The 22,850-nt window shown below is 40.8% G+C and overlaps 1 protein-coding gene across 4 annotated transcripts in view; it reads left to right on the top strand.

Moving 5' to 3' along the window:
• The window catches only part of LOC132008141 (attractin), a 149,082-nt gene that overhangs the window by 35,338 nt on the left and 90,894 nt on the right, over nt 1-22,850 (top strand). For all 4 annotated transcript variants that reach the window (XM_059386536.1, XM_059386539.1, XM_059386537.1 and 1 more), the window contains exons 2-6: nt 1,781-1,864; nt 6,023-6,136; nt 12,089-12,217; nt 17,000-17,205; nt 18,286-18,454. In XM_059386536.1, coding sequence (XP_059242519.1) covers nt 1,781-1,864; nt 6,023-6,136; nt 12,089-12,217; nt 17,000-17,205; nt 18,286-18,454 — 702 coding nt within the window. The remainder of the gene's footprint in view (nt 1-1,780; nt 1,865-6,022; nt 6,137-12,088; nt 12,218-16,999; nt 17,206-18,285; nt 18,455-22,850) is intronic.

Below are 22,850 nucleotides of genomic sequence, written 5' to 3'. Positions count from 1 at the left end.
TTGGATTATTAGGTGGAAGCCACATGTTGAGGATGACAGGGCAACAAGGTAGAAGAGCATTAGGTCCCTTTCTATAACCTATTGGTTATAGAATTCCCTTATGTGCTCTGTATTTCTTTGGACTTTATATCTTGGTTAAGCCATTACAATTTACATTTTTCTGTCAGTTGGGCTAGAACCTAATCTTAACTGATACACATTTCTAGTCAGTTGTTGGCAGGGAACACACAACACCATGATTGGCTCAGACTAACAATTTGGGGGTAAAATGGATATTGGGAATAAGTCATGGAGATATCAATATCCAGGTAAGTATGGCAGAGGGAGAGAAGGGGAAAGAAGCCAAGGGATTTGCAGGTGATGATAATTGTGATGGATCATGGAATCTTAACTAGGTAAGGGGAAAGTCAAGTGTGTGGGTTGTGAGTGATGAACAGGAAGAAATCAGTGGATTGGAGTTCCCCATAGGGCTGATGACTTCCTGGAAAAGGGGAAATGAATTTGAGACAAAAGATATGGTGGTCATAGCATAGGATGCCTAAAATGAAGATTTTGGTGCTTTTGCTCTCACAAATAATGGCGGGGCCCAGAGGAGTGGATGGCTTATGTGGAGTGGAGGAAAAGACCGTTAATGGTGAAGTTAAGAAATGGAGAGCTGGAGTTCTGATTGAAACATCTTGAATGTTGATGTAGTTGAATGGAAGGCAGTGAGCTAGATGCTAGTATCAGTGGGTGAGAAGGAGTAACTGGGATGCCAGTAGTTAACTCAGAAAGTAGGGGAGGCAGATCCAGAGGAGAACATCTATTTCAGAAAGGCTGACACTGGTGATGGAAGAGGGAGGAAAAATCATCTAGAAACAGCAGTGAGGAAGGAAATAACATCCTTCTTAAATATTAAAAAGTTATATATAGTAAAAGATAACAGACACAAAATATAAAGAAAAAAGTAAACTGAGAAAATATATTTATAGTGTATTTAAAATGCAGATGGGAGCTCCTTAATATAAAAAGAGCTCCTAAACATTAATTTGAAAAAGACAACTTGGTGGCAGAGTGGGCGCAGAATATGGAATTTTAATTCACAAAGGAGGAAATGCAAATGACCAAAACATATGAGAAGATATTCAAGCTTCAGGGTTAGTAGCAGTCCAAACATTAATGAGATATGAGGATATGCCTATCATATTGGCAAGACCTAAAAATACTGACAAACTTCAGACTTGGCAGGAGTGAGGGAAGACGGGTTCTGGAGGACACTGCTCATGGTGTGTGGTAGATTGCTTTCAGAAGAAGGTGAGTGTGATGGGTCCATTGTGTGTTGTAGCTTGATGTGCTTGCCCATCTCAGTTGTGTTCCCCACAGTGTTACTGTATTAGATACAGTTGTACCTGTAACTGTGTGATCTTACTTTTTAAAAACCAACTGATATTTATAAGTAAGTTCTTGTAGCCATTTTCATGGTACAAAGTATGGATTTCTTGTTGCAGCTAGAAAGATTTAGGTATGTTTTTGTTTATTCCTGTTAATTTTAGTGTATTTGTACCCCCTTTTCTTAAGTTTATGGCAAGTATTCTTTTCACCCAGATTAGTATACTCTAACTATCCAGTGATTCTCTTCTGGTTATGCATTAATATACCACTATGTTTAACTTTTAAGAAAGATATTGATATGTGAAATTTTGATGGACCTAAGTGTTTTTTTTTTTTTTTTTTTTTTTTTTTTTTTCTTTCTGACTTACTTTTTTTTTTTTTTTTTTTTTTTTTTTAATTTGCCTTACAGACTAACTGGATCTTCTGGGTTTGTGACAGATGGACCTGGAAATTATAAATATAAAACGAAGTGCACATGGCTCATTGAAGGACAGTAAGTAGTAATGCCTGTTTTATTTTCCAAGCTCAGTGTGGCATTACTTTTTTTTATAAGCAAAATTAACAATCTGTAAAATAAAGTATTTAAAATGTATTTTATTTGATAACTTTTCATCTGACAAGTGAATTTATTTTTCTTAATCTTCATTGTTAATCTGAAAAAAGTTTTGTGTCGATTTAAAGCTGTGAATGAATTGTTCATACCAGAAATTTGTATATTCAATTATAATCGTTAAAACTTGAATATTTGAAATGGTTTGCTTAAAGCAGTAGACAATTACAGTCTTATAACATTTTTGTAACTGCCTATTTTTATTGTGGGCAGGAAAATAAAAATAACTGTTACTGTTCAAATGGCTTCTTCTCTGGGCCTCCTATACCCTCCAGCTCTTGCCTTTTCCTTCTTCTCTCGTGGCTTTTTTTTTTTTTTAAAGTAGGATCCATGCTGGACATAGAGCCCAGTGTGCAGCTTGAGCTCGTGACTCTGAGATCAAGACCTGAGCCAGAATCAAGAATCAGTTACTTATTTGTCTGAGCCACCCAGGCACCTCTCTTTATGGCAGATCTTTAAAGCAACGTTTCTCAAACTTTGTGGTCTTAGGACCCCTTTACGTTCTTAAATTTTGAGATTTCCAAATAATTTTTGTTTGTATGGATTATATCTATGTTTATTATTATTATTATAAATTAATATCAAAGAAATTCTTCATTAAATCATTTAAAAACCTACTACATGTCAGCCCATGTGACATTTCTATGAAAAAATAAACCCTATATTTTTAAAAAAATCAGTGAAAAGAATGGTATTGTTTTACATTTTTATAAATTTCTTCTGTGGCTCGATAGAAGATAGCTAGATTATTATTATTTTCTTCTGCATTCACTTTGTTACAGTAAGTTATTGTGGATGAAGTATGTGAAGAAAATTAGTCTTGAATATGTAGTAGAAAAAGGAAGGAGATTTTGATAACCCTTTTAAATAATTTTGGATGGTTTCTTGATACACCATCAAACATCAAAGCTTGACAAGTGGTAATTTCTTTAAAGTGAATTGCAGTGTGGAATCTGAAACAGTGTTCAATGTTCATGAACTTCGGTAACTTAAGTTAAAATCTGTTGGTTTTCTTATGCTCTGGAATGGCTCTTTAACCCTTGGATGGTTCTGTAACAGAACATATGGGTTATTTGGAAACTCGTAGTTTTCTGAATTATGCAGATCGTTTAAATTTTGATATATTTCATGACATAACATGAAAAGAAATCACTTGGTTAATGTCACCATTAATCTCATTGGAAAGTTCGAAGCACCGGGAAGTTGCATCTGGGTGGCAGATGCAAATATTCCATAACTCTAATTATTGCTTGAAAGCTTACATTTTATCTTTGGCACCAAATACTGTCAGTTGTTTTCTTTGAAGTGACAGACTTGCTTTGTTCATTTTTTTTCAAAAAGTATCTAGCAGATATACAAGTCTGAGTAACCATAGTTTGTTAGTTCTTTTTTTTTTTTTTTAAGATTTTATTTATTTATTTGACAGAGATCACAAGTAGGCAGAGAGGTAGGTAGAAAGAGAGGTAGAAGCAGGCTCCCTGCTGAGCAGAGATCCTGATACGGGGCTGGATCCCAGGACCCTGGGATCATGACCTGAGCTGAAGGCAGAGGCTTTAAACCACTGAACCACCCAGGTACCCTGTTAGTTGTTCTTCTAAGTAAAAATGATAGATGACGTTCTGGGAAAAAGAGCAATTGGTTCAGCTCACCACCCAAATGATTGCAAGAGTGATTTTCCTTGAGACCACTGTCCTGTGCTGGGCTGTAGAAGTGCTTTGTTCGTACTTCCTGTCCTGTCCTGTTAAATATTCAAAAGTTGTATACTCGTGGTTCAAGACAATGACATTAATCATTTTTACCGCTTAATATAGATACCCTTACACAAAACCCATTTTTCCTTTTTCTGTGAGCGTGTAGTGGTGAAGAATAACAGGGATTACTGGTCCAGTTTGGTGCTTCTGCCTCGCTCTGTCCCAAGGTGCTGGCAGTATCTTTCTCCCCACATCGCTCCGCACCTAGTAAATACCAACATGCTGATAAAGGCACGTGATATTTTAGGATTATCCTGAACATAGATTTGACCTCCTAGACTGCCTCAAAGAGTCTCAGGGCCCCTCCCAGCATCGCGAGGCCCACAGCTCCAGAACTGCTGCTTTAAGGAGTTGTTTGCCTCTATGCTTTCTGTCAGTTCATTCCGATCTGACGTCCTTCTGTAGCAGTCCTCTGAAGGCTCCTGGTTGGTCCTCCTCAGCCTAAGGGGTGCTCCTGTTTGGTCCTCCTCAGCCTAAGGAAAACCTTTAACTCCTCTTTCCCCTTATCCCCATATTCAGCCTGTCAGTAAGTTCTGCCCGTTTTCCCTCTAGAATGCCTTCCCAGTCCATCTACCTTCTCCTTTTCATCTTCATCTCTGCCATTGCAAGACACCAACCATCCTGTCTTTCCTGGGCCACCGTGATAGCCTTGAAATTGGCCTCCCGGCTTTTGCTGTTGCACCTTGCCCATCTCTCACTTCTCATCTCGTGTGGTGTCCTCTGTTTTCTATGTTGCAGACACACTGATTTTTTTCATGTTGCTTGGACACATCAACCTCTTTCTCACTTGGATTTAAGACTGTACTGTTCCCTGTGTCCGAAACATGGTTCCCTATCCGTCTCACATGGCTTATCTCTTGTTCTCAAATCTTCTAGAGGTTTCTGGGGGTAATTCCCTACCACCTGTTGTACACATCACATTCCTTTCATGTCTTCACAAGAGCCATCATCAGATGAGTTAACTTGTTTATGAACTTACTTAGTTGTTTGCTTAGAGATGTTAGCTAGATGAGTGTGGAGTAGAGGGAAGGCCTAAGGCTGGAGACATATAATTGGGCATCGCCAGGATATAAACAGTGTTAATATTACCAAGAGGTTTTTGAGTGGAGTGTTTGGGTGGAAGCCAGGTTTGAGAGCAAAGAGGGTGAGTGGGATGTGAGGAAACAGAGAAAGCAAAGTCTTGTGTGGAGCTTCACTGTCTTCAGCAGAGAGAGATAATAGCTGGAAGGAGAGTTGAGATTTGACATTTTTATGTTTTGTTATTTTTGGTAAAATACGTGATACTTAAAGAGATTAAAATGAGGATGTGGAAAGTTCCAGATGAGAGGAAGGTGTGGGGTGGTTGAAAGATGGACAGAGGAGTGGGTGGGTGTATCTGTTTTGGAAAATGGGGAATTGGGAGATTTTTGTCTGGGTGCTGAGCTTAAGCAGGGAGGTGGCACCAAATGGTTTGAAATAGTAATTGGGAGTGAGCAGCAGTTGTGGAGAAGGAGAGAGAGAATGAGTAGTGGCATTGCTGGCAGAATTGAAGTACCAGTTGGAAGTTGGTAAGCTGTGACCTGTCCTGAAACCAGCCTACCTAGTGGTCTTGAGGACCTCTAGAGGACCAGTGATAGGCTTAGTTTTCTTGGCATTTAATCTCAGTCAAAGAGGATAACTGGTGTCCTCTAGACTAGGCCTTGGCCAGGTAGTTGTATGGAAAGGCAGAAGGGTAGGCAAGTATAGAGAACTGGCAGTTGTGTTTGTGAAATGACGTGGTGTGGAATCTGAAGTTGGGTAAGGAAGGAAGTGCAGAAACAGAAGGACTAATGGGTTGGTTCACGACCTGTTTAAAAACAGCCACTGTGGGGGCGCCTGGGTGGCTCAGTGGGTTAAGCCTCTGCCTTTGGCTTGGGGTCCTGAGATTGAGCCCTACGTCCAGCTCTCTGCTCAGTGGGGAGCCTGCTTCCTCCTCTCTCTCTGCTTGCCTCTCTGCCTGCTTGTGATCTCTGTCAAATAAATGAATAAATAAATATCTTAAAAAACAAACAAACAAAAAACAGCCACTGTACAGACTGTAAGGCCCAGAGAGGCATAGGTCAGGGTGATTTTGTTTACCATCGTGTGCTTCGTGGTCTCTTGCACACAGTAAGTAGGAAATAAATCTTCGACATATGAAGGAATGTCATTTATCTACTATTTATTTCTTCTCTCCCTGTGAGTTCTTTAAAAATCGATCTTTCTCCAGTTTCTTCTCAAATGTTTTATAGTTATGATGATTATTATAAACTGCCTCTCTTGTTCTTTTCAGGCCAAATAGAATAATGAGACTCCGTTTCAATCATTTTGCTACAGAGTGTAGTTGGGACCATTTATATGTTTATGATGGAGACTCAATTTATGCACCACTAGTTGCTGCCTTTAGGTAAGTTTCGTCACATAAGTAATAGTTAATCATTATTTGATTTCTGAATTCAGACTTACCTCCTAGATTGCAAACTCTTATGGTCACTTACCACCTTTATTTCATGGAGAAGGTGCTAGTTCTGGAGTCCTCTGTCACTTGTGCTCTAGGCCTGACTTGGTTTCCTGTAGCCACTGGGTAAGTTTCGGGGCTGAGTATTGGACCTCTTGTTTCAGTTTCCTCATCTATAAAATTATGGCAGTCGTATCAAGTTTACTCACTTCTTGTGGTGGTGGTGCAGTTTACATTTAAAAAATGTTTTGTGAGTAATATATTGGATATTATTTCTGTGAAAACTTTGGATCATGAACCAGTCACCTTGATCCTTGGGGTCCTCATCACGTAGGCCTTTCAAGAATTATTTGTTGAATTCGATCAAGTGTGTGTGTGTGTGTGTATTTATGTATATGCATTAATATGGCTGAGGAGGACTTTTTGGAAGAATACACAGAAAATGAAGAGTAACCTGTGGGAAGAGAGGAAAATGCTGATTATGGTTTTTTTTTTGGACAAGTGTATTCTTGATTAGTAGTTAAATGAAACAGCTTAACAATAACTATGTGGAGTGTTCTCTGTTGTTTTGGCATTTTCGTTTTTATTAACAGTAAGTAGCTTTGTTGTTTATTATGTTTTTGACTACATGGGAATTCCAAACCATCCATTTTTCTTCCTTTTACTTGATAGAGAATTCATAAAATGTCTTTTTCCATATATAGCTATAGAGAGCCATAGCTGTCATTTTTTTCATCTGCAGCTGACTTTCTGGATTTCTTCTGACATTTTATTTCCCTGACGTTAAAAAGATATCAATTCAACAAATATATTTTGTATTCCTCACGTGGGGTTAGTCTTGACGTTTCATATCAGTGAGGAGGTAACAGAGAATAAACAGTACACAGCGGCCCAAGGACACAGGAAATCAGGGGACTAATGTGCCTTGATATTTCCTCCACTTCCTTCGGCTTAGAATTCTCTCCATCGTATCTTTAAACTAAGAACCAAGGTCATTTTCTGGGTTTCAGAGGTTCACCAATAGAGCCAAAGAATAGGGTAGATAGGCCATGCTAAGCAGTAAAATGTCATCATCCAAGTGTGGGGAGTACATACTTTTATGCCAGAATTTGAGGCATACCTTGGGTTATGTTAAGAGGCACCCCAAACTCCAATAAGCATGAAAACTGTCTATAATAGGATGTTTCCATGATAACACTTGCTGGGAGTTCTGGGGGTTCACTCAACACTGAGTTCATGACTCAGAATTCCTGGAGTCCCTATTATGTGCCGGGCACTCTGACTCAGCTTGCCAGTGGCCCTTGTGGGAACTTCAGCCAAGCAGGTGCATCGCCTTGTGGCTCCCCTGGACTGTATAGCTGATGAGCACACATGTGAAGCAACAGCAGCAACAAAGCAAGCAGGAGGCTGTAATTTTTCAGGTCAGTGACTTCTGAGAGAAGGCAAAGTATATGTACAAATAACTGGAAGGGTTTTATGGTTCTCTATAAAAGCTCATTAACTAATAATATAAATTAACACATGGATTATTTTAAAATTTAAACTAATAACATATTTAGTTTGAAGTTTCTGAAATAACAGTGAACAAATATGTGTTTGAAAATTGAAATTTGCCTGCAACATGAAACCCCTAGAAGCAGTGATGTGCAGAACACCTTGAAAACCACTGTTGAAGCCATGAGGGCACTGGCACAAGATGGGGGCTGAGGAGGGCTGTTGGGTCAGGAGAGCTTTGGAAGGAAGAATGAACCCCATGGTGACCTGCAGGCAGAGGAGGAGGCCGAATGGTGGGAGCCTGTGGGCACAAGGCCCAGCTAATGAGAACCCGTGGGATTCCGAAGGTGGGGACTGTGGGTGTCATTTCTGCCCAAGTCTCTCTGTCAACTCGGAGCAAATCAACGTGCTCTAGTTCTCAGTTTCTGCTGCCTCAGGTCCCAGTGCTCTACTGTGCTTTCTCTGAACTCCAAAGTCCCATTTGATTCTGAACTGGCTGATGGCCTTTATCTTTGACATATTGAAGTTCTGAATAAAATTTGTGTATCAGACCAGGTTCCGTTAGCAGACAGATCTGAGAGCCGCGGGGGCGGCAGGATTCTTCCAGCTCTACCACATTCTGTCTGTGGGACACCGACTTTCACAGATGTGTCAACAGAGCACCTCTGTGAACAGCCCTTCTGCTAGGGGCTGTCGCAGAGTGGGGAGTGGTAGTGGAGCGGGGAGAAGAGATTTCTCTTCTGAGAACTTTCTTCATCAGAACATTATTCTTTGGAGAGTTGGTGGTTTTTTCTGGCCGGGGGGAGGCATCTATTGATAGGGCAATTGTTGAGACTGTGACAGAGAGCTATTAGAAGAGCTTCATGAGAACAGGAATCCATCAGTTGTCCGGCACTCTGCTGACCCAGCCGTGGTCAGACCATGGCACACAGAGAAGCCGTCAAAGGCAGGTACCTCGCAGGTTCGTGGATCTTTCCACCAGGACCTAACCCTAACCCCAGCCCCGTCGCCAGACTCTGAGCTTGAACTTGAAGAATCTGGCTTCCCTTCCCCATCTCCCTGCCCCCGGGGGGCATCTCATCTTGCAAGGAGACAGGTGTGTCAAATCTAGGGTTACCAGGAAGCTCGACTGGTGTAGTTGGTGAAGGCAGGGTGTGCCCCAGGTGTGTTCAGAGAACCCAATTCTGCCTGGCACCATTCTACTGAATTAAGAAAATATCTTTGAACGGTGGTTTTCAAAAATTGTTCTGAACAGTGGTTTAAAATATAAGATTATACTGAACCCCAGGGCAGGCAGTTCTTGATTGGCTCAAGCTGAACATGTGGCTGCCCCCTAAGCCTTGGTTGAGTGTATTTATCTACCTGGGGGTAGGAGAGGAGGAGGGAGGTGGGAGGCGGCTCGTGGTGACAGTTGAATGGCACGCCTGCAGCATCGCTTTCTCACCCACGCACTTTCCATTGCCTTGTGTGCTGGGCCAAGGCTGTTTGTATTTATTTACCCTGTAGAAGTTTATTTTTGTCATAAACGGGTTGTTTTATTTTCACTGGGAGAAAGTGGCACATTCCAAAGCTTTCACAATGTCAGGTTTTCAAAGTGAAAAGAAGCCAGTGCCTGAGTTTCTCTGACAGTGAGGAAGCTGACCCCCTTTCTCCAGCATCACGTTTATCTGGTGCACGCAGCCCTCCACCCCTGCCGTGTGACTTCTGCCCTTCCTCCCTCCGCCCAGCCTACTGTTCTGTCCCGCACACTTAAATGTCCCCACCATATGAGTAATAAACACCATGAGCCATCACTTACTGAGCACCTGCTAGTGTGAGGCGGTGTTTCAGGACTTATGTGCTGTAATAGTTTGTTATATCGCTGCGAGGCAGGCAGGATTTCCTCCTGTGCACTTTGAGGACACTGAGGTTCCCAGATGTCTGTGACATGCCCAGGCATGTGGATTGAGGATTGGTGTTCCCATCTCTGGTCCTGATGCTCATGCTAGGAGAAGAGTGTGGGTTTTCTGCATGTGATGAAGCCCCCAGTCATTCCTGAGGCAGTATTTCTTCTGGGAAGATTACTTCCAACATACCTGTTTCGAGGTGGCCCTCTAACAGGTACGTCCCTGCTCAGCATTTCAAGGGGTTTTGGTACATGAAATTGATGAAAGCATGATCACAGTTGAAACCTTCATGTAGGTCTCTAACAAAGGCCACCTTTCCCGAGAGACCTTCTCTAGCTGCCCCTTTCTAAAGTAGCACCTTTTGTTCTTTCACTGTTTTATTCTTAGCATTTATCTCTGCCTGGTGTTACATACACACACCTGTGTGTCGGGGCGGGGGTGGGGGTATATCTAGGCTCACTTGTCATTTCCCTGATGTGAATTTCATGGAGGCAGGGAGTTCTTCACTGCCATGTTTCTGGTACCTAGAACTGTGGCTCACATGCAGCATCAGTAAATATTGGTTAGCTGACTACACAGTGCAAAATACTTCAATGTTTTGTAAACTTGGAGCACCTTCGGAGTTCTCGAGTTCCTAGAATTCTGTCTTTATATTTAAAATCTTACTGAATGAAAATCCCATCCCTTCCTCCTCATTTCCTGCTTCTATATTCTTCCAATTAATTATTTTTATATGCAGTTACCTAAATATGTGTAAATGTACACATATGCTAGGCCCATTGTTTTGCAGCTTGTTTTTTCCTCTACTTACTGGAATGCCTTGTCGAGCTCCTTGTTAGTTCTACAGACTTACAGATACAGAATGATTCATCATCTGACTCCCTGCAGATTCGTATTTAGGTGGTTGTCTTCTTCCTCTTTATTTTTTTTTTTTGAAGATTTTATTTATTTATTTGACACGAAGAGACACAGTGAGAGAGGGAACACAAGCAGGGAGAGTGGGAGAGGGAGAAGCAGGCTTCCCGCTGAGTAGGGAGCCCAATCCGGGGCTCAATCCCAGGACCCTGGGATCATGACCTGAGCTGAAGGCAGATGCTTAACGACTGAGCTACCCGTGCGCCTCCTCCTCCTCCTTTTTTATTAAGTAATCACTATGCTCAACGTGGAGCTTAACTCATGACCCCTAGATCAAGAGTCACATGCCCTACCAGCTGAGCCAGCCAGGTGCCCCTAGGTGATTTTCAAGCTTTTGCCAGTCTGAATAGTGCTACAGTGAGGACTGTTGTATATTTGTGTTTGTGTACATGAACAGGTATTAGTTCTACAAAGAACTTAGAATTGCTAGGTCACAGTGAATGACTGTCGAAGACTGTCATAGGGCCTGATGGGGAGTTTATGTGGTGTGTGCTATAGGAAAGCAAGGAGACTAGTGTGGCTAGGGTTGAGTGAGTGAAGGGAAGAGAGTAATAGATGAGATGTTTGTTCGTTGGATGGGGCTGTGTGTGTGGAGCAGATTGCATAGGACCTGGTAAGGATTCAGGTTTACACTGAACGTAGTGGTGGTGATAGTGCATTGATAATCGGGCAGAAGATGTGCACATTGAAGAAATGCAGAAGGCAAGTAAACATACAATAAATGATTAACTTCAGGAGTGTAAAAGAAACTCAAAACCACAATATAAAACAATTACTTTTTACTTATTAAATTACCAAAGCTAATATAGGACTGGTAATCCTTCCTATTGGCAAGTGAGGTAGGCTGGACCTTTCCATTCTCATATTGATGAGATTTCAAGTTGACATATTGCTTCTGGAAAGCAAGTTGGTTTTATGGATCAAGAGGTTTAAAGCCATCCTTTAGACCCTTTGACTTGATAATTTTTAATGCTCTCTAGACACCCAGCAAATATCTTGTGTATTGGATGCTGAATGAGAGGGGGATTGCTTATGATGTATTACTTATAAAATAGAATATAAGATGTTATATGGTATTGATTAGGCAAAGAAAGTACATCAGAATAATAGTGTTAAGATTGTGATTCTGACAAATAAAGCAATACAAATATTAAAAAAAAAAAGATTGTGGGTGTTTATCAAGTTCATTTATAATTTTACTCTTCATACTTTCCAGTAGTTTATATTTGACATTCATCAACTCATAAAGTTTGTTACTGTGATTTTGAAGGTTTACTGAGTTTCTTGAAGAGGAATTAGAAATAGTTTTATATACCAAAAAAAAAAAAAAAAAAAAGAATAGGATCATTGATTGCAAATCTTTTTAGAAATATAAGCCAGGATAAAGGAGGGCCTGGTGAAAGATTCAGATCTGTTCCTCAGAGAGTTCAGAACTGGATCCAGACTGATCGGGTGGCAGTATGTGTTTATCACAAGAATTTGCCCCTCTTCCTCAAAGTGTTTTTAAAAAAATTCTAAGATGAATTCCAGGTTTGAATTTGTGTGCCGCCATGTGATGTGCCTGGTGACCATGCTTCCCTTTGTAAGAAATGTGTTTTTGTTTCAGTGGCCTCATCGTCCCGGAGAGAGATGGCAACGAGACTGTCCCTGAGGTGGTTACCACATCAGGTTATGCCCTGCTGCATTTTTTTAGTGATGCTGCTTATAATTTGACTGGATTTAATATCACTTACAAGTAAGATATTTAAGTCTAATCGTTGTGATTTTATTCAGACACTGTATTTAACAGTAATAACAACTAACATGTATCGAGGGCTGACAGTGTGCCAGACATTGCACTAAGCGGTATGCGTGGATTTTCTCGTCTAAAGTTCTTTTAAAAACTCAGTGAAATACGGCACTGTGTTTTTCACTCATTCTATAATGGAGGAAACTGGTGGGAAGCTGTGAAATACATTGTCAAAAAGATCTGGGACCACAGTTGCAACCCAGGTCTTGCCTTTGAGCTTCTTCTGGAAAAGAGGGGCATTTTTCTGCTGCTGGATGAAAACACTGGGGCTTCTTGCTAAGTGCAGTTTAACAGACATTAGTCATTCTTATGTGCTCAGTTGTTGGCCCACTGATGAGGACTTAGCTGAGATTACAGAGGAAGTGTAGAGAAACAGACCTAGACAGCTTTGGGAATTTGTCATGATAGGAGAGAGGCTGACTTTTGTCTTTTCATATTTTACTCTTAAGAAATGTTTGTTTTCCTAAGTCTTTAAACCCATAAAGCTCCCTAAGCAAGGGCTCTGTAATAGAGAGTGTCTTTGGCGCAAGGAGCCCAAGATACTATGTGTTGTTTTTTTTTTTAACTTAAAAAAAATTGTTTTTTATTCATTTATTGGACAGAGATCACAAGTAGGCAGAGAGGCAGGCAGAGAGAGAGGAAGGGAAGTAGGCTCCCTGCTGAGCAGAGAGCCTGATGTGGGGCTTGATCCTAGGACTCTGGGATCATGACCTGAGCCAAAGGCAAAGGCTTTAACCCACTGAGCCACGCAGGCGCCCCTGCTATGTGATTTTTTTTTACAGAATAAGTTTGCCAACTCCTGGCAGCAGCAGGAAGCTCCATGTATATATAACCTTTATGCTGGATTTTTTATCTGCCTGTTTTCTCAGGGTCTCCGGATTCTTTCAGATCTCTTTAGACCGATCTCTGTCTTGCTTGGTACACTCATTTAGCTTTTCAGGTGCCCAAGGTTTGTGACTTGGCAGCCTGGCCATTGTATCACAGTACTAGCAAGCTGATTTTTCATGAGCCAGGCAGACATAAAGGCTGGGTAAAGAGGAAAGACTGATGAGTCTGGTTGGGTACATGTGAGATGTCTAAGCAGGGCATTGATATTCAGATCCAGGGCCCAGAAGAGCCAGGGGTTTTCATCTGGGAATCACTGGCACATGGACAGTAACTGGCTTATGGAGCGTGTGCACAGTGAGGAGAAAGGCAGTAGAGGCAGCTAAGGGGTAGAGGAATGCCTGTGGGCTGTGTTGTTACAGAAGCTCAGAAAAGAAAGTTTTAAGGAGGGAACTGACAGCTATGAGGTTGAGTAAGCAGAGGGGGCCCTAGGTGACCCTAGTTGGGGAGGGTGGAGTCAGGGGCCTGGGAGAGGCACAGTTCAGAATGGAAGGTTAGAGAGTCACAGCATTGAGAGTGGGACACTCTGGGAGGAAGGAAGTTCAGATCTGAAGGGAAGAGTAAAGGCTTAGGCTGGTACTTTTCGAACTTCACATGCACAGGGATCTTCTGGAGGGGCTTGTTAAGACATGCATCCCTGGCCCTTCTTCAGAGACCAGAGTGCAACAGAGCTGGAGCCTGAGAATCCAGATTTCTGCTAAGCTCCTGGGTGATGCTGCCTCCTCCTGTCCATGGTCCATTGCTCTAGCCATCCATCCAGGCCCCATTCCAGGTTCCCTACAGGTTCTTAGGTACAGTCTTTGCTCTTCCAAGTCTCATAGTAGCAGCCTTGGGGAAGAAGAGAAACTCCAGGGAGGGAGCATCCCTAGAGAGAAGGCAATTCAAATATCCCTTGACACCGGAAACCCTTTGCCCCATCACTGGAGAGCTCTGTTAGCTCTGTGGTCACTATCTTCCCAAGAAATGCATGTTTTTCTTACCCTCATTGGTGTAGGGGAAGCCTTGATCTCTCCTGGAGACCAGAATTAGTATTTATTTATTAAGTGAAGGAATCTTAAGGTTATCCTAAATTTTACTAGCTTTTTGGTTCCAAGATCTCTCTTCTTTAAAAAGGAGCCCTAAACCATTCTGGGGCTTCTAGACCCTTTGAAAAGCCAAATTAAACAATGTTCTTTATTCCCAGAAGAATGCCCAGAAGGACACACATAAAACATTGTTACTCATTTTCTAGGTGTCCTCAGGTTGCACTGAATTGTACCGTTGGACTTGCCTCAACTGGGGGACCCTTGAGTCTAGTACCTACAGCTACTTTGGTGTTGCCTAATTTTCTTCTCAAAGAAGAGAAAAATAGTTATATTTTATTTTCACACAAATTGGCATTTCATCTTATTTCCGAGTCACATTTTAAGCACAAATAATTAGACTAATTTTCTCATTACTCCAATTTAGACATATGCGCAGATGTTTCAATGTATTACCTGCCACTTTCATTTTTCTGAGATTCAAAAATGATTTTTGTGTTTTGAGATTTTATGTAACTGTAATAAGTGATCATAATTAATTTTTGGCACATGAAGTCCACGAATGCCTGAGGGCACTGGAGTGGAGAAGTTGAGGCACAGGGGAAGTTGTGATATTTGTCCTCCCTTAGTTTAGTAGGTGCTAAGGGTTACTCCCTCCTCTTTTCTTTTCAGTAACATGAAGTTTTGGTTGTATGACATTCCCTGGTATACGGTTAATAAGTGTGTCAGTAGGAAATGATAATTTAACATATTTTTGGTGTGAGGCATAAGGATGAGCACATCGTGGCAATGCTTTACTACAGTTTTATCCTAGACCCTTTGTAAAAACAAAGTGTGATTATTGTAGCCATTTTACCTTAACAAGTCCAATCTGAGATTTAAAGTTTAGTTTTTATAAACCATTGTCTTACAAAGGCCTTTTTCTTAAAAAGATGAAATTGAAGCTTTACTTCTGTGTTTATATTATTGTAGAGATGGTAGATACCACTTTCTAGAGGCTGAGAAGAATGTCATTCAGTTTTTTTTTTTTAAGATTTTATTCCTTTATTTGACAGACAGAGATCACAAGTAGGCAGAGAGGCAGGCAGGGGTGGGGGGAGAAGCAGGCTCCCTGCTGAGCAGAGAGCCCGATGCGGGGTTGGATCCCAGGACCCCGGGATCATGACCTGAGCCGAAGGCAGAGGCTTTAACCCACTTGAACCACCCAGGCACCCCTCATTCAGCTTTTTTAACCAAATACTTTATGTACTTATTCTGCTTACTGGGTCTTGAGAAGTAGATATACATATTTCTTCCATTGTAATTACATAGATTATAAAAATACTGTTTATAAATATTTACAGAATTATAGAATATATTATAAATATGTCATAAACTGATATTTGGGTACAGGTGTAAACATTAATTAGCTTGTTTTTAATAATTGATTCCTGATTTTTTATCAAGCTTTGCTACAAAATTTCTTTTTAGTTTTCTTTGTAGGTCTTAGAAGAAATCTACATTCTTAAAAGTATCCTGATAGTTCCATTATTGTTTTCCCCTTTGAAATGTGAATTATGTCTTCTTAGAGTGCTGTCAATACAGTTATCTTTCTTTTTAAATATTATTATTTGAGGGAGGGAGAGAGCATGAGTGAAGGGGGAAGGGGAGCAGCAGACAGAGGGAGAGAGAGAAGCAGACTCCCCACTGAGCAGGGAGCCTGATGTGGGGCTGGATTGCAGGACTCCAGGATCATGACCTGAGCCAAAGGCAGATGCTTAACTGACTAAACCATCCAGGTGCTCCTCAATATAGTTACCTTTTTATTTTTTAAGATTTTATTTATTTGACAGACAGAGATCACAAGTAGGCAGAGAAGCAAGCAGGAGTGGGGGAGACAGGAAGCAGGTTCCCTGCTAAGCAGAGTGCCTAATGCCGGGCTTGATCCCAGGACCCTGGGATCATGATCTGAGCTGAAGACAGAGGCTCTAACCCACTGAGCTACCCAGGCGCCCCTCAATACAGTTATGTTAAGTTGTGTTATTATGAGATGCATTATAGTTAAACTGTTGAATTAAACTGGTCCTCCCTTTTCTTCCATCTGATATGAGTAGATGACTTATTGAGGAATTTTAAATATACCACTCTGGGCAATAATCTTTAACTTTCTGAACTTTTAGAAACTGTCCAGAGGTATATACACCATGAGGATGGGTAATTTATTGTTAGTCCTTTGTTTTATCCCCTTCCTCCAAACTTGGAAGCTTGTATTTGACAGTTTTCTTTTTTTTTTATTATTATTAGATTTTACTTATTTGAGAGAGAGACTGAGACAGAGCAAGCATGAGCAGGAGGAGGGGCAGAGGGCGAGGGAGAAGCAGACTCCCCACTGAGCAGGGAGTCTGATGCTGGACTCCATATTCCAGGACCCTGGGATCATAACGTGAGCTGAAGGCAGAGGCTTTAAACCACTGAGCCTCCCAGATGTCCCATAATTGACAGTTTTCTAATGCCCATCACTAGGGGGGCCACCAAGAACAGCATAGTCATCCCACCTTTGAGAAGCTAAGCCTGCACATTTTGCAAGAATTTCTTCTCCCTTTAAGTTTTTAACTTGCCTTGCCCTGTGAGAATCCAGCAGGATTGGAATTGATTTCATTACCTGTCCTAGCTATGCAGTGTTGACTGACCCTACTTAGGCCAACTGGTAAGTGCCGCCATTATGCTTGTGGATGAACTGGAGAGCCCATGAGAGTCTTAAACCTTGTGTAGGTAAAAATTCTGCTAAATTAATTGAAGTGTTGCTTTGTGTTGATTTCATTCTCCCCCACTGTTTTTATAGTTTTGACATGTGTCCGAACAACTGCTCAGGCCGAGGAGAATGTAAGAGCAGTAATAGCAGCAACACTGTCCAATGTGAATGTTCGGAAAACTGGAAAGGGGAAGCATGCGATATTCCTCACTGTGTCCATGACTGTGGTTTTCCTTATCGAGGCGTTTGCAATTCAAGCGATGTCAGAGGATGCTCCTGCTTCCCCGAGTGGCAGGGTAGGGGCTGCTTTTCTCTTGGTTTTTCTTCCCTTTTACAGCATCTTCCTAGTTGAGTAAATTATACATTGACCTCATTCCTTGCACATATTCCACTTATGTTAATGAGGTATCAGGGAGCATTGAAGTCTTTGCGTTTTGTTATTCAGATTCTTAAAAATCTTTCAATTTCATAGATGTATGGTTGTAGTCACTTTAGAATTATGGAAGGGGTTTCAACATTCTTTGCAATTCATTCATGAAAATTGGAGGACTTGGTCTCAACCTCAAGAAAATACAGCAGAGAACCAAGCCTAGGAGGTGGGACAAGAACTATCAGTGATAGTATCTCTCAGATAGTATCTCTCAGAAACTTTCAATAAATTCAGAAAAAATTGGGGTCGATTATACAATATCATTCTAAAACAGCAAGTGGAATTACCTGCAGATAGAGAGGTTATCGGAGAAGCTTTAGCAAATTCTTTAAGGTTTGTGTGATAACACCTGTTACTGATTTAGTGTTTTTCTTTATACATGCATCTTTTCTTCAGAGTACTTTTGTTTTGAAAGGAAATGTGTTTGTTTAAATGCTCTCGCTTATGTGCTTGGGCCGAAATCAATGAGCTAAGGAATTGAAGTGTTTGAGTACCTATCTCTGTGGAAAGGTAGCAGCAGGAGGCACAGCCCCCAAGAATGGAGTTTCTTGATTTTCCAGGAATTGGATGGGTTGTATTATTACTCCCAGGACTAGTCTTTCTTTACCTTTTGACCCTAAAGTTTTTTCATTTGAATCAATAATTTCTTTGTCTACTCTTTCCTCTGAGAGCTGCTGAAGCAAGTATTTCATTACTAAAAAATCCTAACCTGACTGTGGTCAAGTCATCATGAGAAAGTACATGATTTTGAATTATACTGGAGATGACCCTTGGTCACCAGCTTTGAGTGAATCGAAAGAATGAATTAAAGGGCTTTGTCTGACATTTTGATGCTAAAGGAACAACTAAGTATTCTTTAGATAGTTGTTACATTTATATGATTAAATCTTGAAATGCAGTAATTTAAGGCTGCATTTTGTGAAGCTAATTTATTCTATTTTATTAGGTCCTGGATGTTCGATTCCTGTGCCAGCTAACCAGTCATTTTGGACTCGAGAGGAATATTCTAACCTAAAGCTTCCCAGGGCCTCTCACAAAGCTGTGGTCAATGGAAATATAATGTGGGTTGTTGGAGGATATATGTTCAACCACTCAGATTACAACATGGTTCTAGCGTAAGTTGTTTTAAACATTTTTGTAAGAAGCTTACTAGTTTCCCATTTTGAAAATTTAGAGATAAATGAAATCGTCAGTGATTCCATTACCAGAGGAAACTCCCTGTTAGTATTTTAGTAGTACTGTTCCAGAATTTTTTTTTTTTTTTAAAGATTTTATTTATTTATTTGTCAGAGATAGAGCGTGAGCGAAAGCGAGCACAGGCAGACAGAGTGGAAGGCAGAGTCAGAGGGAGAAGCAGGCTCCCCGTGGAGCAAGGAGCCCAATGTGGGACTCGATCCCAGGACGCTGGGATCATGACCTGAGCCGAAGGCAGCTGCTTAACCAACTGAGCCACCCAGGCGTCCCTGTTCCAGAATTTTTTTGACATGTTCTTAGTTTTTGAAGTTGGGAGGCATAAGGAATGCATTGTTATAATAAGCAATAATTAATCTTTTCTAGGTACTATCTCTTAAATTTTACCTTAGGCTCTATATAAATTGGGGGTTACTTTACCTATAAATTTAATTAGCATTTTTGTAGGTCAGATGGTTTGAATTTATAGTTTGCTAGAGAAAATTATGCCATGGTCTAACACTCGACCCAGAGTTTGCTGGTCCTATGTTACTTATCTTGAAGGGAGAATATATGTTATCACAGTGGAGTTATGAAGTTAGTTATGAAGATTGATTTTAGGGAGAAATTTATGAACACGTACTCATGCCAATTTTGTACTCTGGACATTTTTTCTAGGCATTTTTTATTAATGAATATTGTAAAAAACCAGAATCTGTTCTGTAAGGGATTCTGGAACTATGGCAGTAAAGGCATAGTTTCTGAATCTCAAGTAGTCATTAAAGCATATAGATAACTAGCATAGCAAAATGAAAAAAAACACATGGGTAACAAAACAAAACTTGGTCAGAAAACAAAACAAAACAAAACTTGGTCAGAAGGTGTCTGCACAGATGAGGGGGGCTAACTATTGACAGCTACAAAGCCTTTGTGGTATTAGAATCTGAGCAGGAGTAAGCAAAGGAGAGCAGGTGGCCAATTGATAGGCTTCTGCATACCTAGAAGAAGTTGCTTTTGAGAATGGCAGTTGGAACTGGAAAGATTTGTATGTTTTGGTAGGGGGTAAGCACAAGGGATCTGTAGTAGGGTCTGAAGGGGCTAGAGCAGTTTGTGCCTTTTTAGCTCCCCAAATGAACTAGCCAGTCTCTTCATGAGAGAAATTTCCACACCAAGAAGAAACTGCTGGGAATAAAATTCAAATTGAAGAGAATAGGGACCATAGAGGAAAAATTAAGAGTGTCCAGGTAACAGTCAGGGAGGGACAGAGCCAGATATCTCAACAAGTAAGCTGCTGTCTTTTGAACACCACACTGTTGACAATAGAAGAGTAAACTAGAGAGCTGAGAAATTAGGAAGATGGTCCTAACCCCCCAGGCCTCTCTTGTAGAAGTTCAGAAAAAAGTAGTTTTACTTAAAATTGAGCAACAGATAAGTATCAAGTTTTAATGACATAGAAAATTAAAAGTTAAAGTAACATAGAAAGGAGAAAGAGACTACCTGGTAGAATAACCCACCACTGTACATGAAAGGATAGTAGAAAAATACACTCATAAAACTGATGAAAGTGAGAACTTACTGTTTTCAAGCAAGCTAAAATACAGGAAGAAAATGATGCAAGACATGAAAGAACAATAGAATCAGAAGTAGAAAAATCCAGAAATGAGATGGTAGAAGTTAGGAAAGAATTTTTTTAAAATTTAATTTTATCTTTTCAGTGTTCCAAGATTCATTGTTTATGAATGCACAGTGCTCCGTGCAATATGTACCCTCCTTAATACCTTTCACCAGGCTTACTTAACCCCCCCCCCCCCCCCCTCCGAAACCCCCCGCTTCTTTCTCAAGAGTCCACAGTCACTCACGGCTCATCTCCCCCTCTAATTTCCCCCAATTCACTTTTCCTTTCCTTCTCCTAATGTCCTCCATGTTATTCCTTAAGCTCCACAAGTAATTGAAACCATATGATAATTGACTCTCTCTGCTTGACTTATTTCACTCAGCATAATCTCCTCCAATCCTGTCTGTGTCCATATAAAAGTTGGGTATTCATCCTTTCAGATGGAGGTATAATACTCCATTGTATATATGGACCATATCCTCTATAAACAACTCCTCAAACTCAACACTCAAAAAACAGATAATCATGTCAAAAAATGGGCAGAAGATATGAACAGACACTTCTCCAAAGAAGACATACAAATGGCTAACAGACTCATGAAAAAATGTTCATCATTATTAGCCATCAGGGAGATTCAAATCAAAACCACATTGAGAGACTACCTTACACCAGTTAGAATGGCCAAAATTAAGAAGACAGTAAACAACAAGTGTTGGAGAGGATGTGGAGAAAGGGGAACCCTCTTACACTGTTGGTGGGAATGCAAAATGGTGCAGCCACTTTGGAAAACAGCATGGAGATTCCTTAAGAAATTATAAGTAGAGCTACCTATGACCCTGCAATTGCCCTACTGGGTATTTACCCCAAAGATACAGATGTAGTGAAAAGAAGGGCCATCTGTACCCCAGTGTTCATAGCAGCAATGGCCATGGTCGCCAAACTGTGGAAAGAGCCAAGATGTCTTCAACAGACGAATGGAAAAAGAATTTTAAAATGATTTCAGAATTGAAGACAAACCCAGGAGAAACACAAAGTAAATAAGATACTCCTTTCTTTTTTTTTTTTTTTTTAAAGATTTATTTCTTTATTTTAGAGGGAGAGCATGGGTGCACACAAACACATGAGCAGGGCGAGGCGCAAAGGGAGAGGGAGAGAAGCAGACTCCTTACTAAGTGTGGAGCCTGATATGGGGCTCAACCTCACGACCCCAAGATCATGACATGAGCTGAAACCAAGAGTCAAATATTTAACAGATTAAGCCACCCAGGTGCACCAATTCTCCTTTAGTAATAGAATATGAAAAAGGAAATTATTAAAAGTCACAAAGAAATGAAGGTCAGTTTCCCCTATTCTTTATGGTAAGTACAGCTAAAAATCCTGGATTATATGTAATGCAAACATGGGAAAACTCTAAAAGGTAGAAAGAAGGCAGTCTGGCCAGAGACCTCGGGACCCAGGGAAAGAGGTAACGGCAAATTCCAGGGGTTTTCTCTTTGTCTCATGTATCTCAGATTTGTGGTTGGGAAAAGCAGCAGTCTGGAAATACCAGTAGGCACAAGCCAAAAAAGCCCCAAGAACAAGCCCGCCTGTTCTCTCTAGCCAAAGGACTAGGAAGGGGGCAGCTTAGCAAGACAGAAAACTTTTAGACACAAATAGCTGCTCTACTATAGCCAAACACTACAGAAAGAACTGTGGCCTTGCCTTCATTGCTGTCAGCAAAGTCCAAGTATAGAGTCTAGATTTTCACTTGCCAGGATCTGGTGAGGTACTCCAACCACTCTCCAGCTGCCAGTATTAGAAAAGGCCTATTAGGGAGCTGGGACTTTCTCAGCAATCTAGTGTTAATGTAACCTAGTTAATGTTTAGCCTTTTGGTTTTTGTTTTTGCATGTTATTTGCCTACAGTCTTAATCTCTGAAAGCCAGTTAGGGAACTGGGACTTTGTTCTCCACCAGGCAGTAATGAGGCCTCCCCCACCCCTGTGATATCAGTGGAGCCCCTGTAGGGAGCCTGGATTCTACCCCACCTGGCAGTAACAGCTGGAATGAGTTGGCCTTCCCCCTTCCCTACTGGGGTGTCAGAGGAGGCCTGCTGTAACGGTAGATTTAAATTAAATCCAGTCTCTGGCCATGATACCCAAAATGTTCAGATTTCAATTGAAGATCATTTCTCATGTGAGGAGCTGGGAAAATCTCAACTTGAGGGAAAAAAAGGCAGTTGAGATGCTGACAGCAAGATGACATAGATATTAGAATTATCTGACAAGATTTTAAAGCAGCCATTATAAAAATGCCTCTGTGTGCAATTATAGACCTACTTGAAATGAATAATGGAGCCTCATTAAAGAAAGAGAAGATGTAAGGAAGAATAAGATGGAAATTTTAGAACTGAAAAATACAGTAACCACAACAAATATGTCACTGGATAGGGTCGGCAGCAGAATGGAGAGGACAGAAGAAAGAGTCAGTGAACTTGAAGATAGAATAATAAAATATAAAATCCTCAATCTGAACCAGAGATAAAATAGAATGCTTAAAAAAATGAATAGAACTTCAGAGATCTGGGGACCATAACAAAAAATTTTAACATTTCTGTCACTGGAGGAGCCCTGGAAGGAGAGGAGCAAGAGAGAGTGTCTGAAAAAGTACTTGAAGAAATAATGGCTGAGAATTGTCCAAATTTGGCAGAAGACATCCATGTACATGCAAGAATTTGGGTGACCTCCAG

Source organism: Mustela nigripes, unplaced genomic scaffold, assembly GCF_022355385.1.
Source record: "Mustela nigripes isolate SB6536 unplaced genomic scaffold, MUSNIG.SB6536 HiC_scaffold_75, whole genome shotgun sequence".
In the NCBI taxonomy this organism is placed as follows: domain Eukaryota; kingdom Metazoa; phylum Chordata; class Mammalia; order Carnivora; family Mustelidae; genus Mustela; species Mustela nigripes.
Note: the sequence above shows the minus strand (reverse complement) of the source record. Positions and strands in the feature narration are given on the sequence as shown.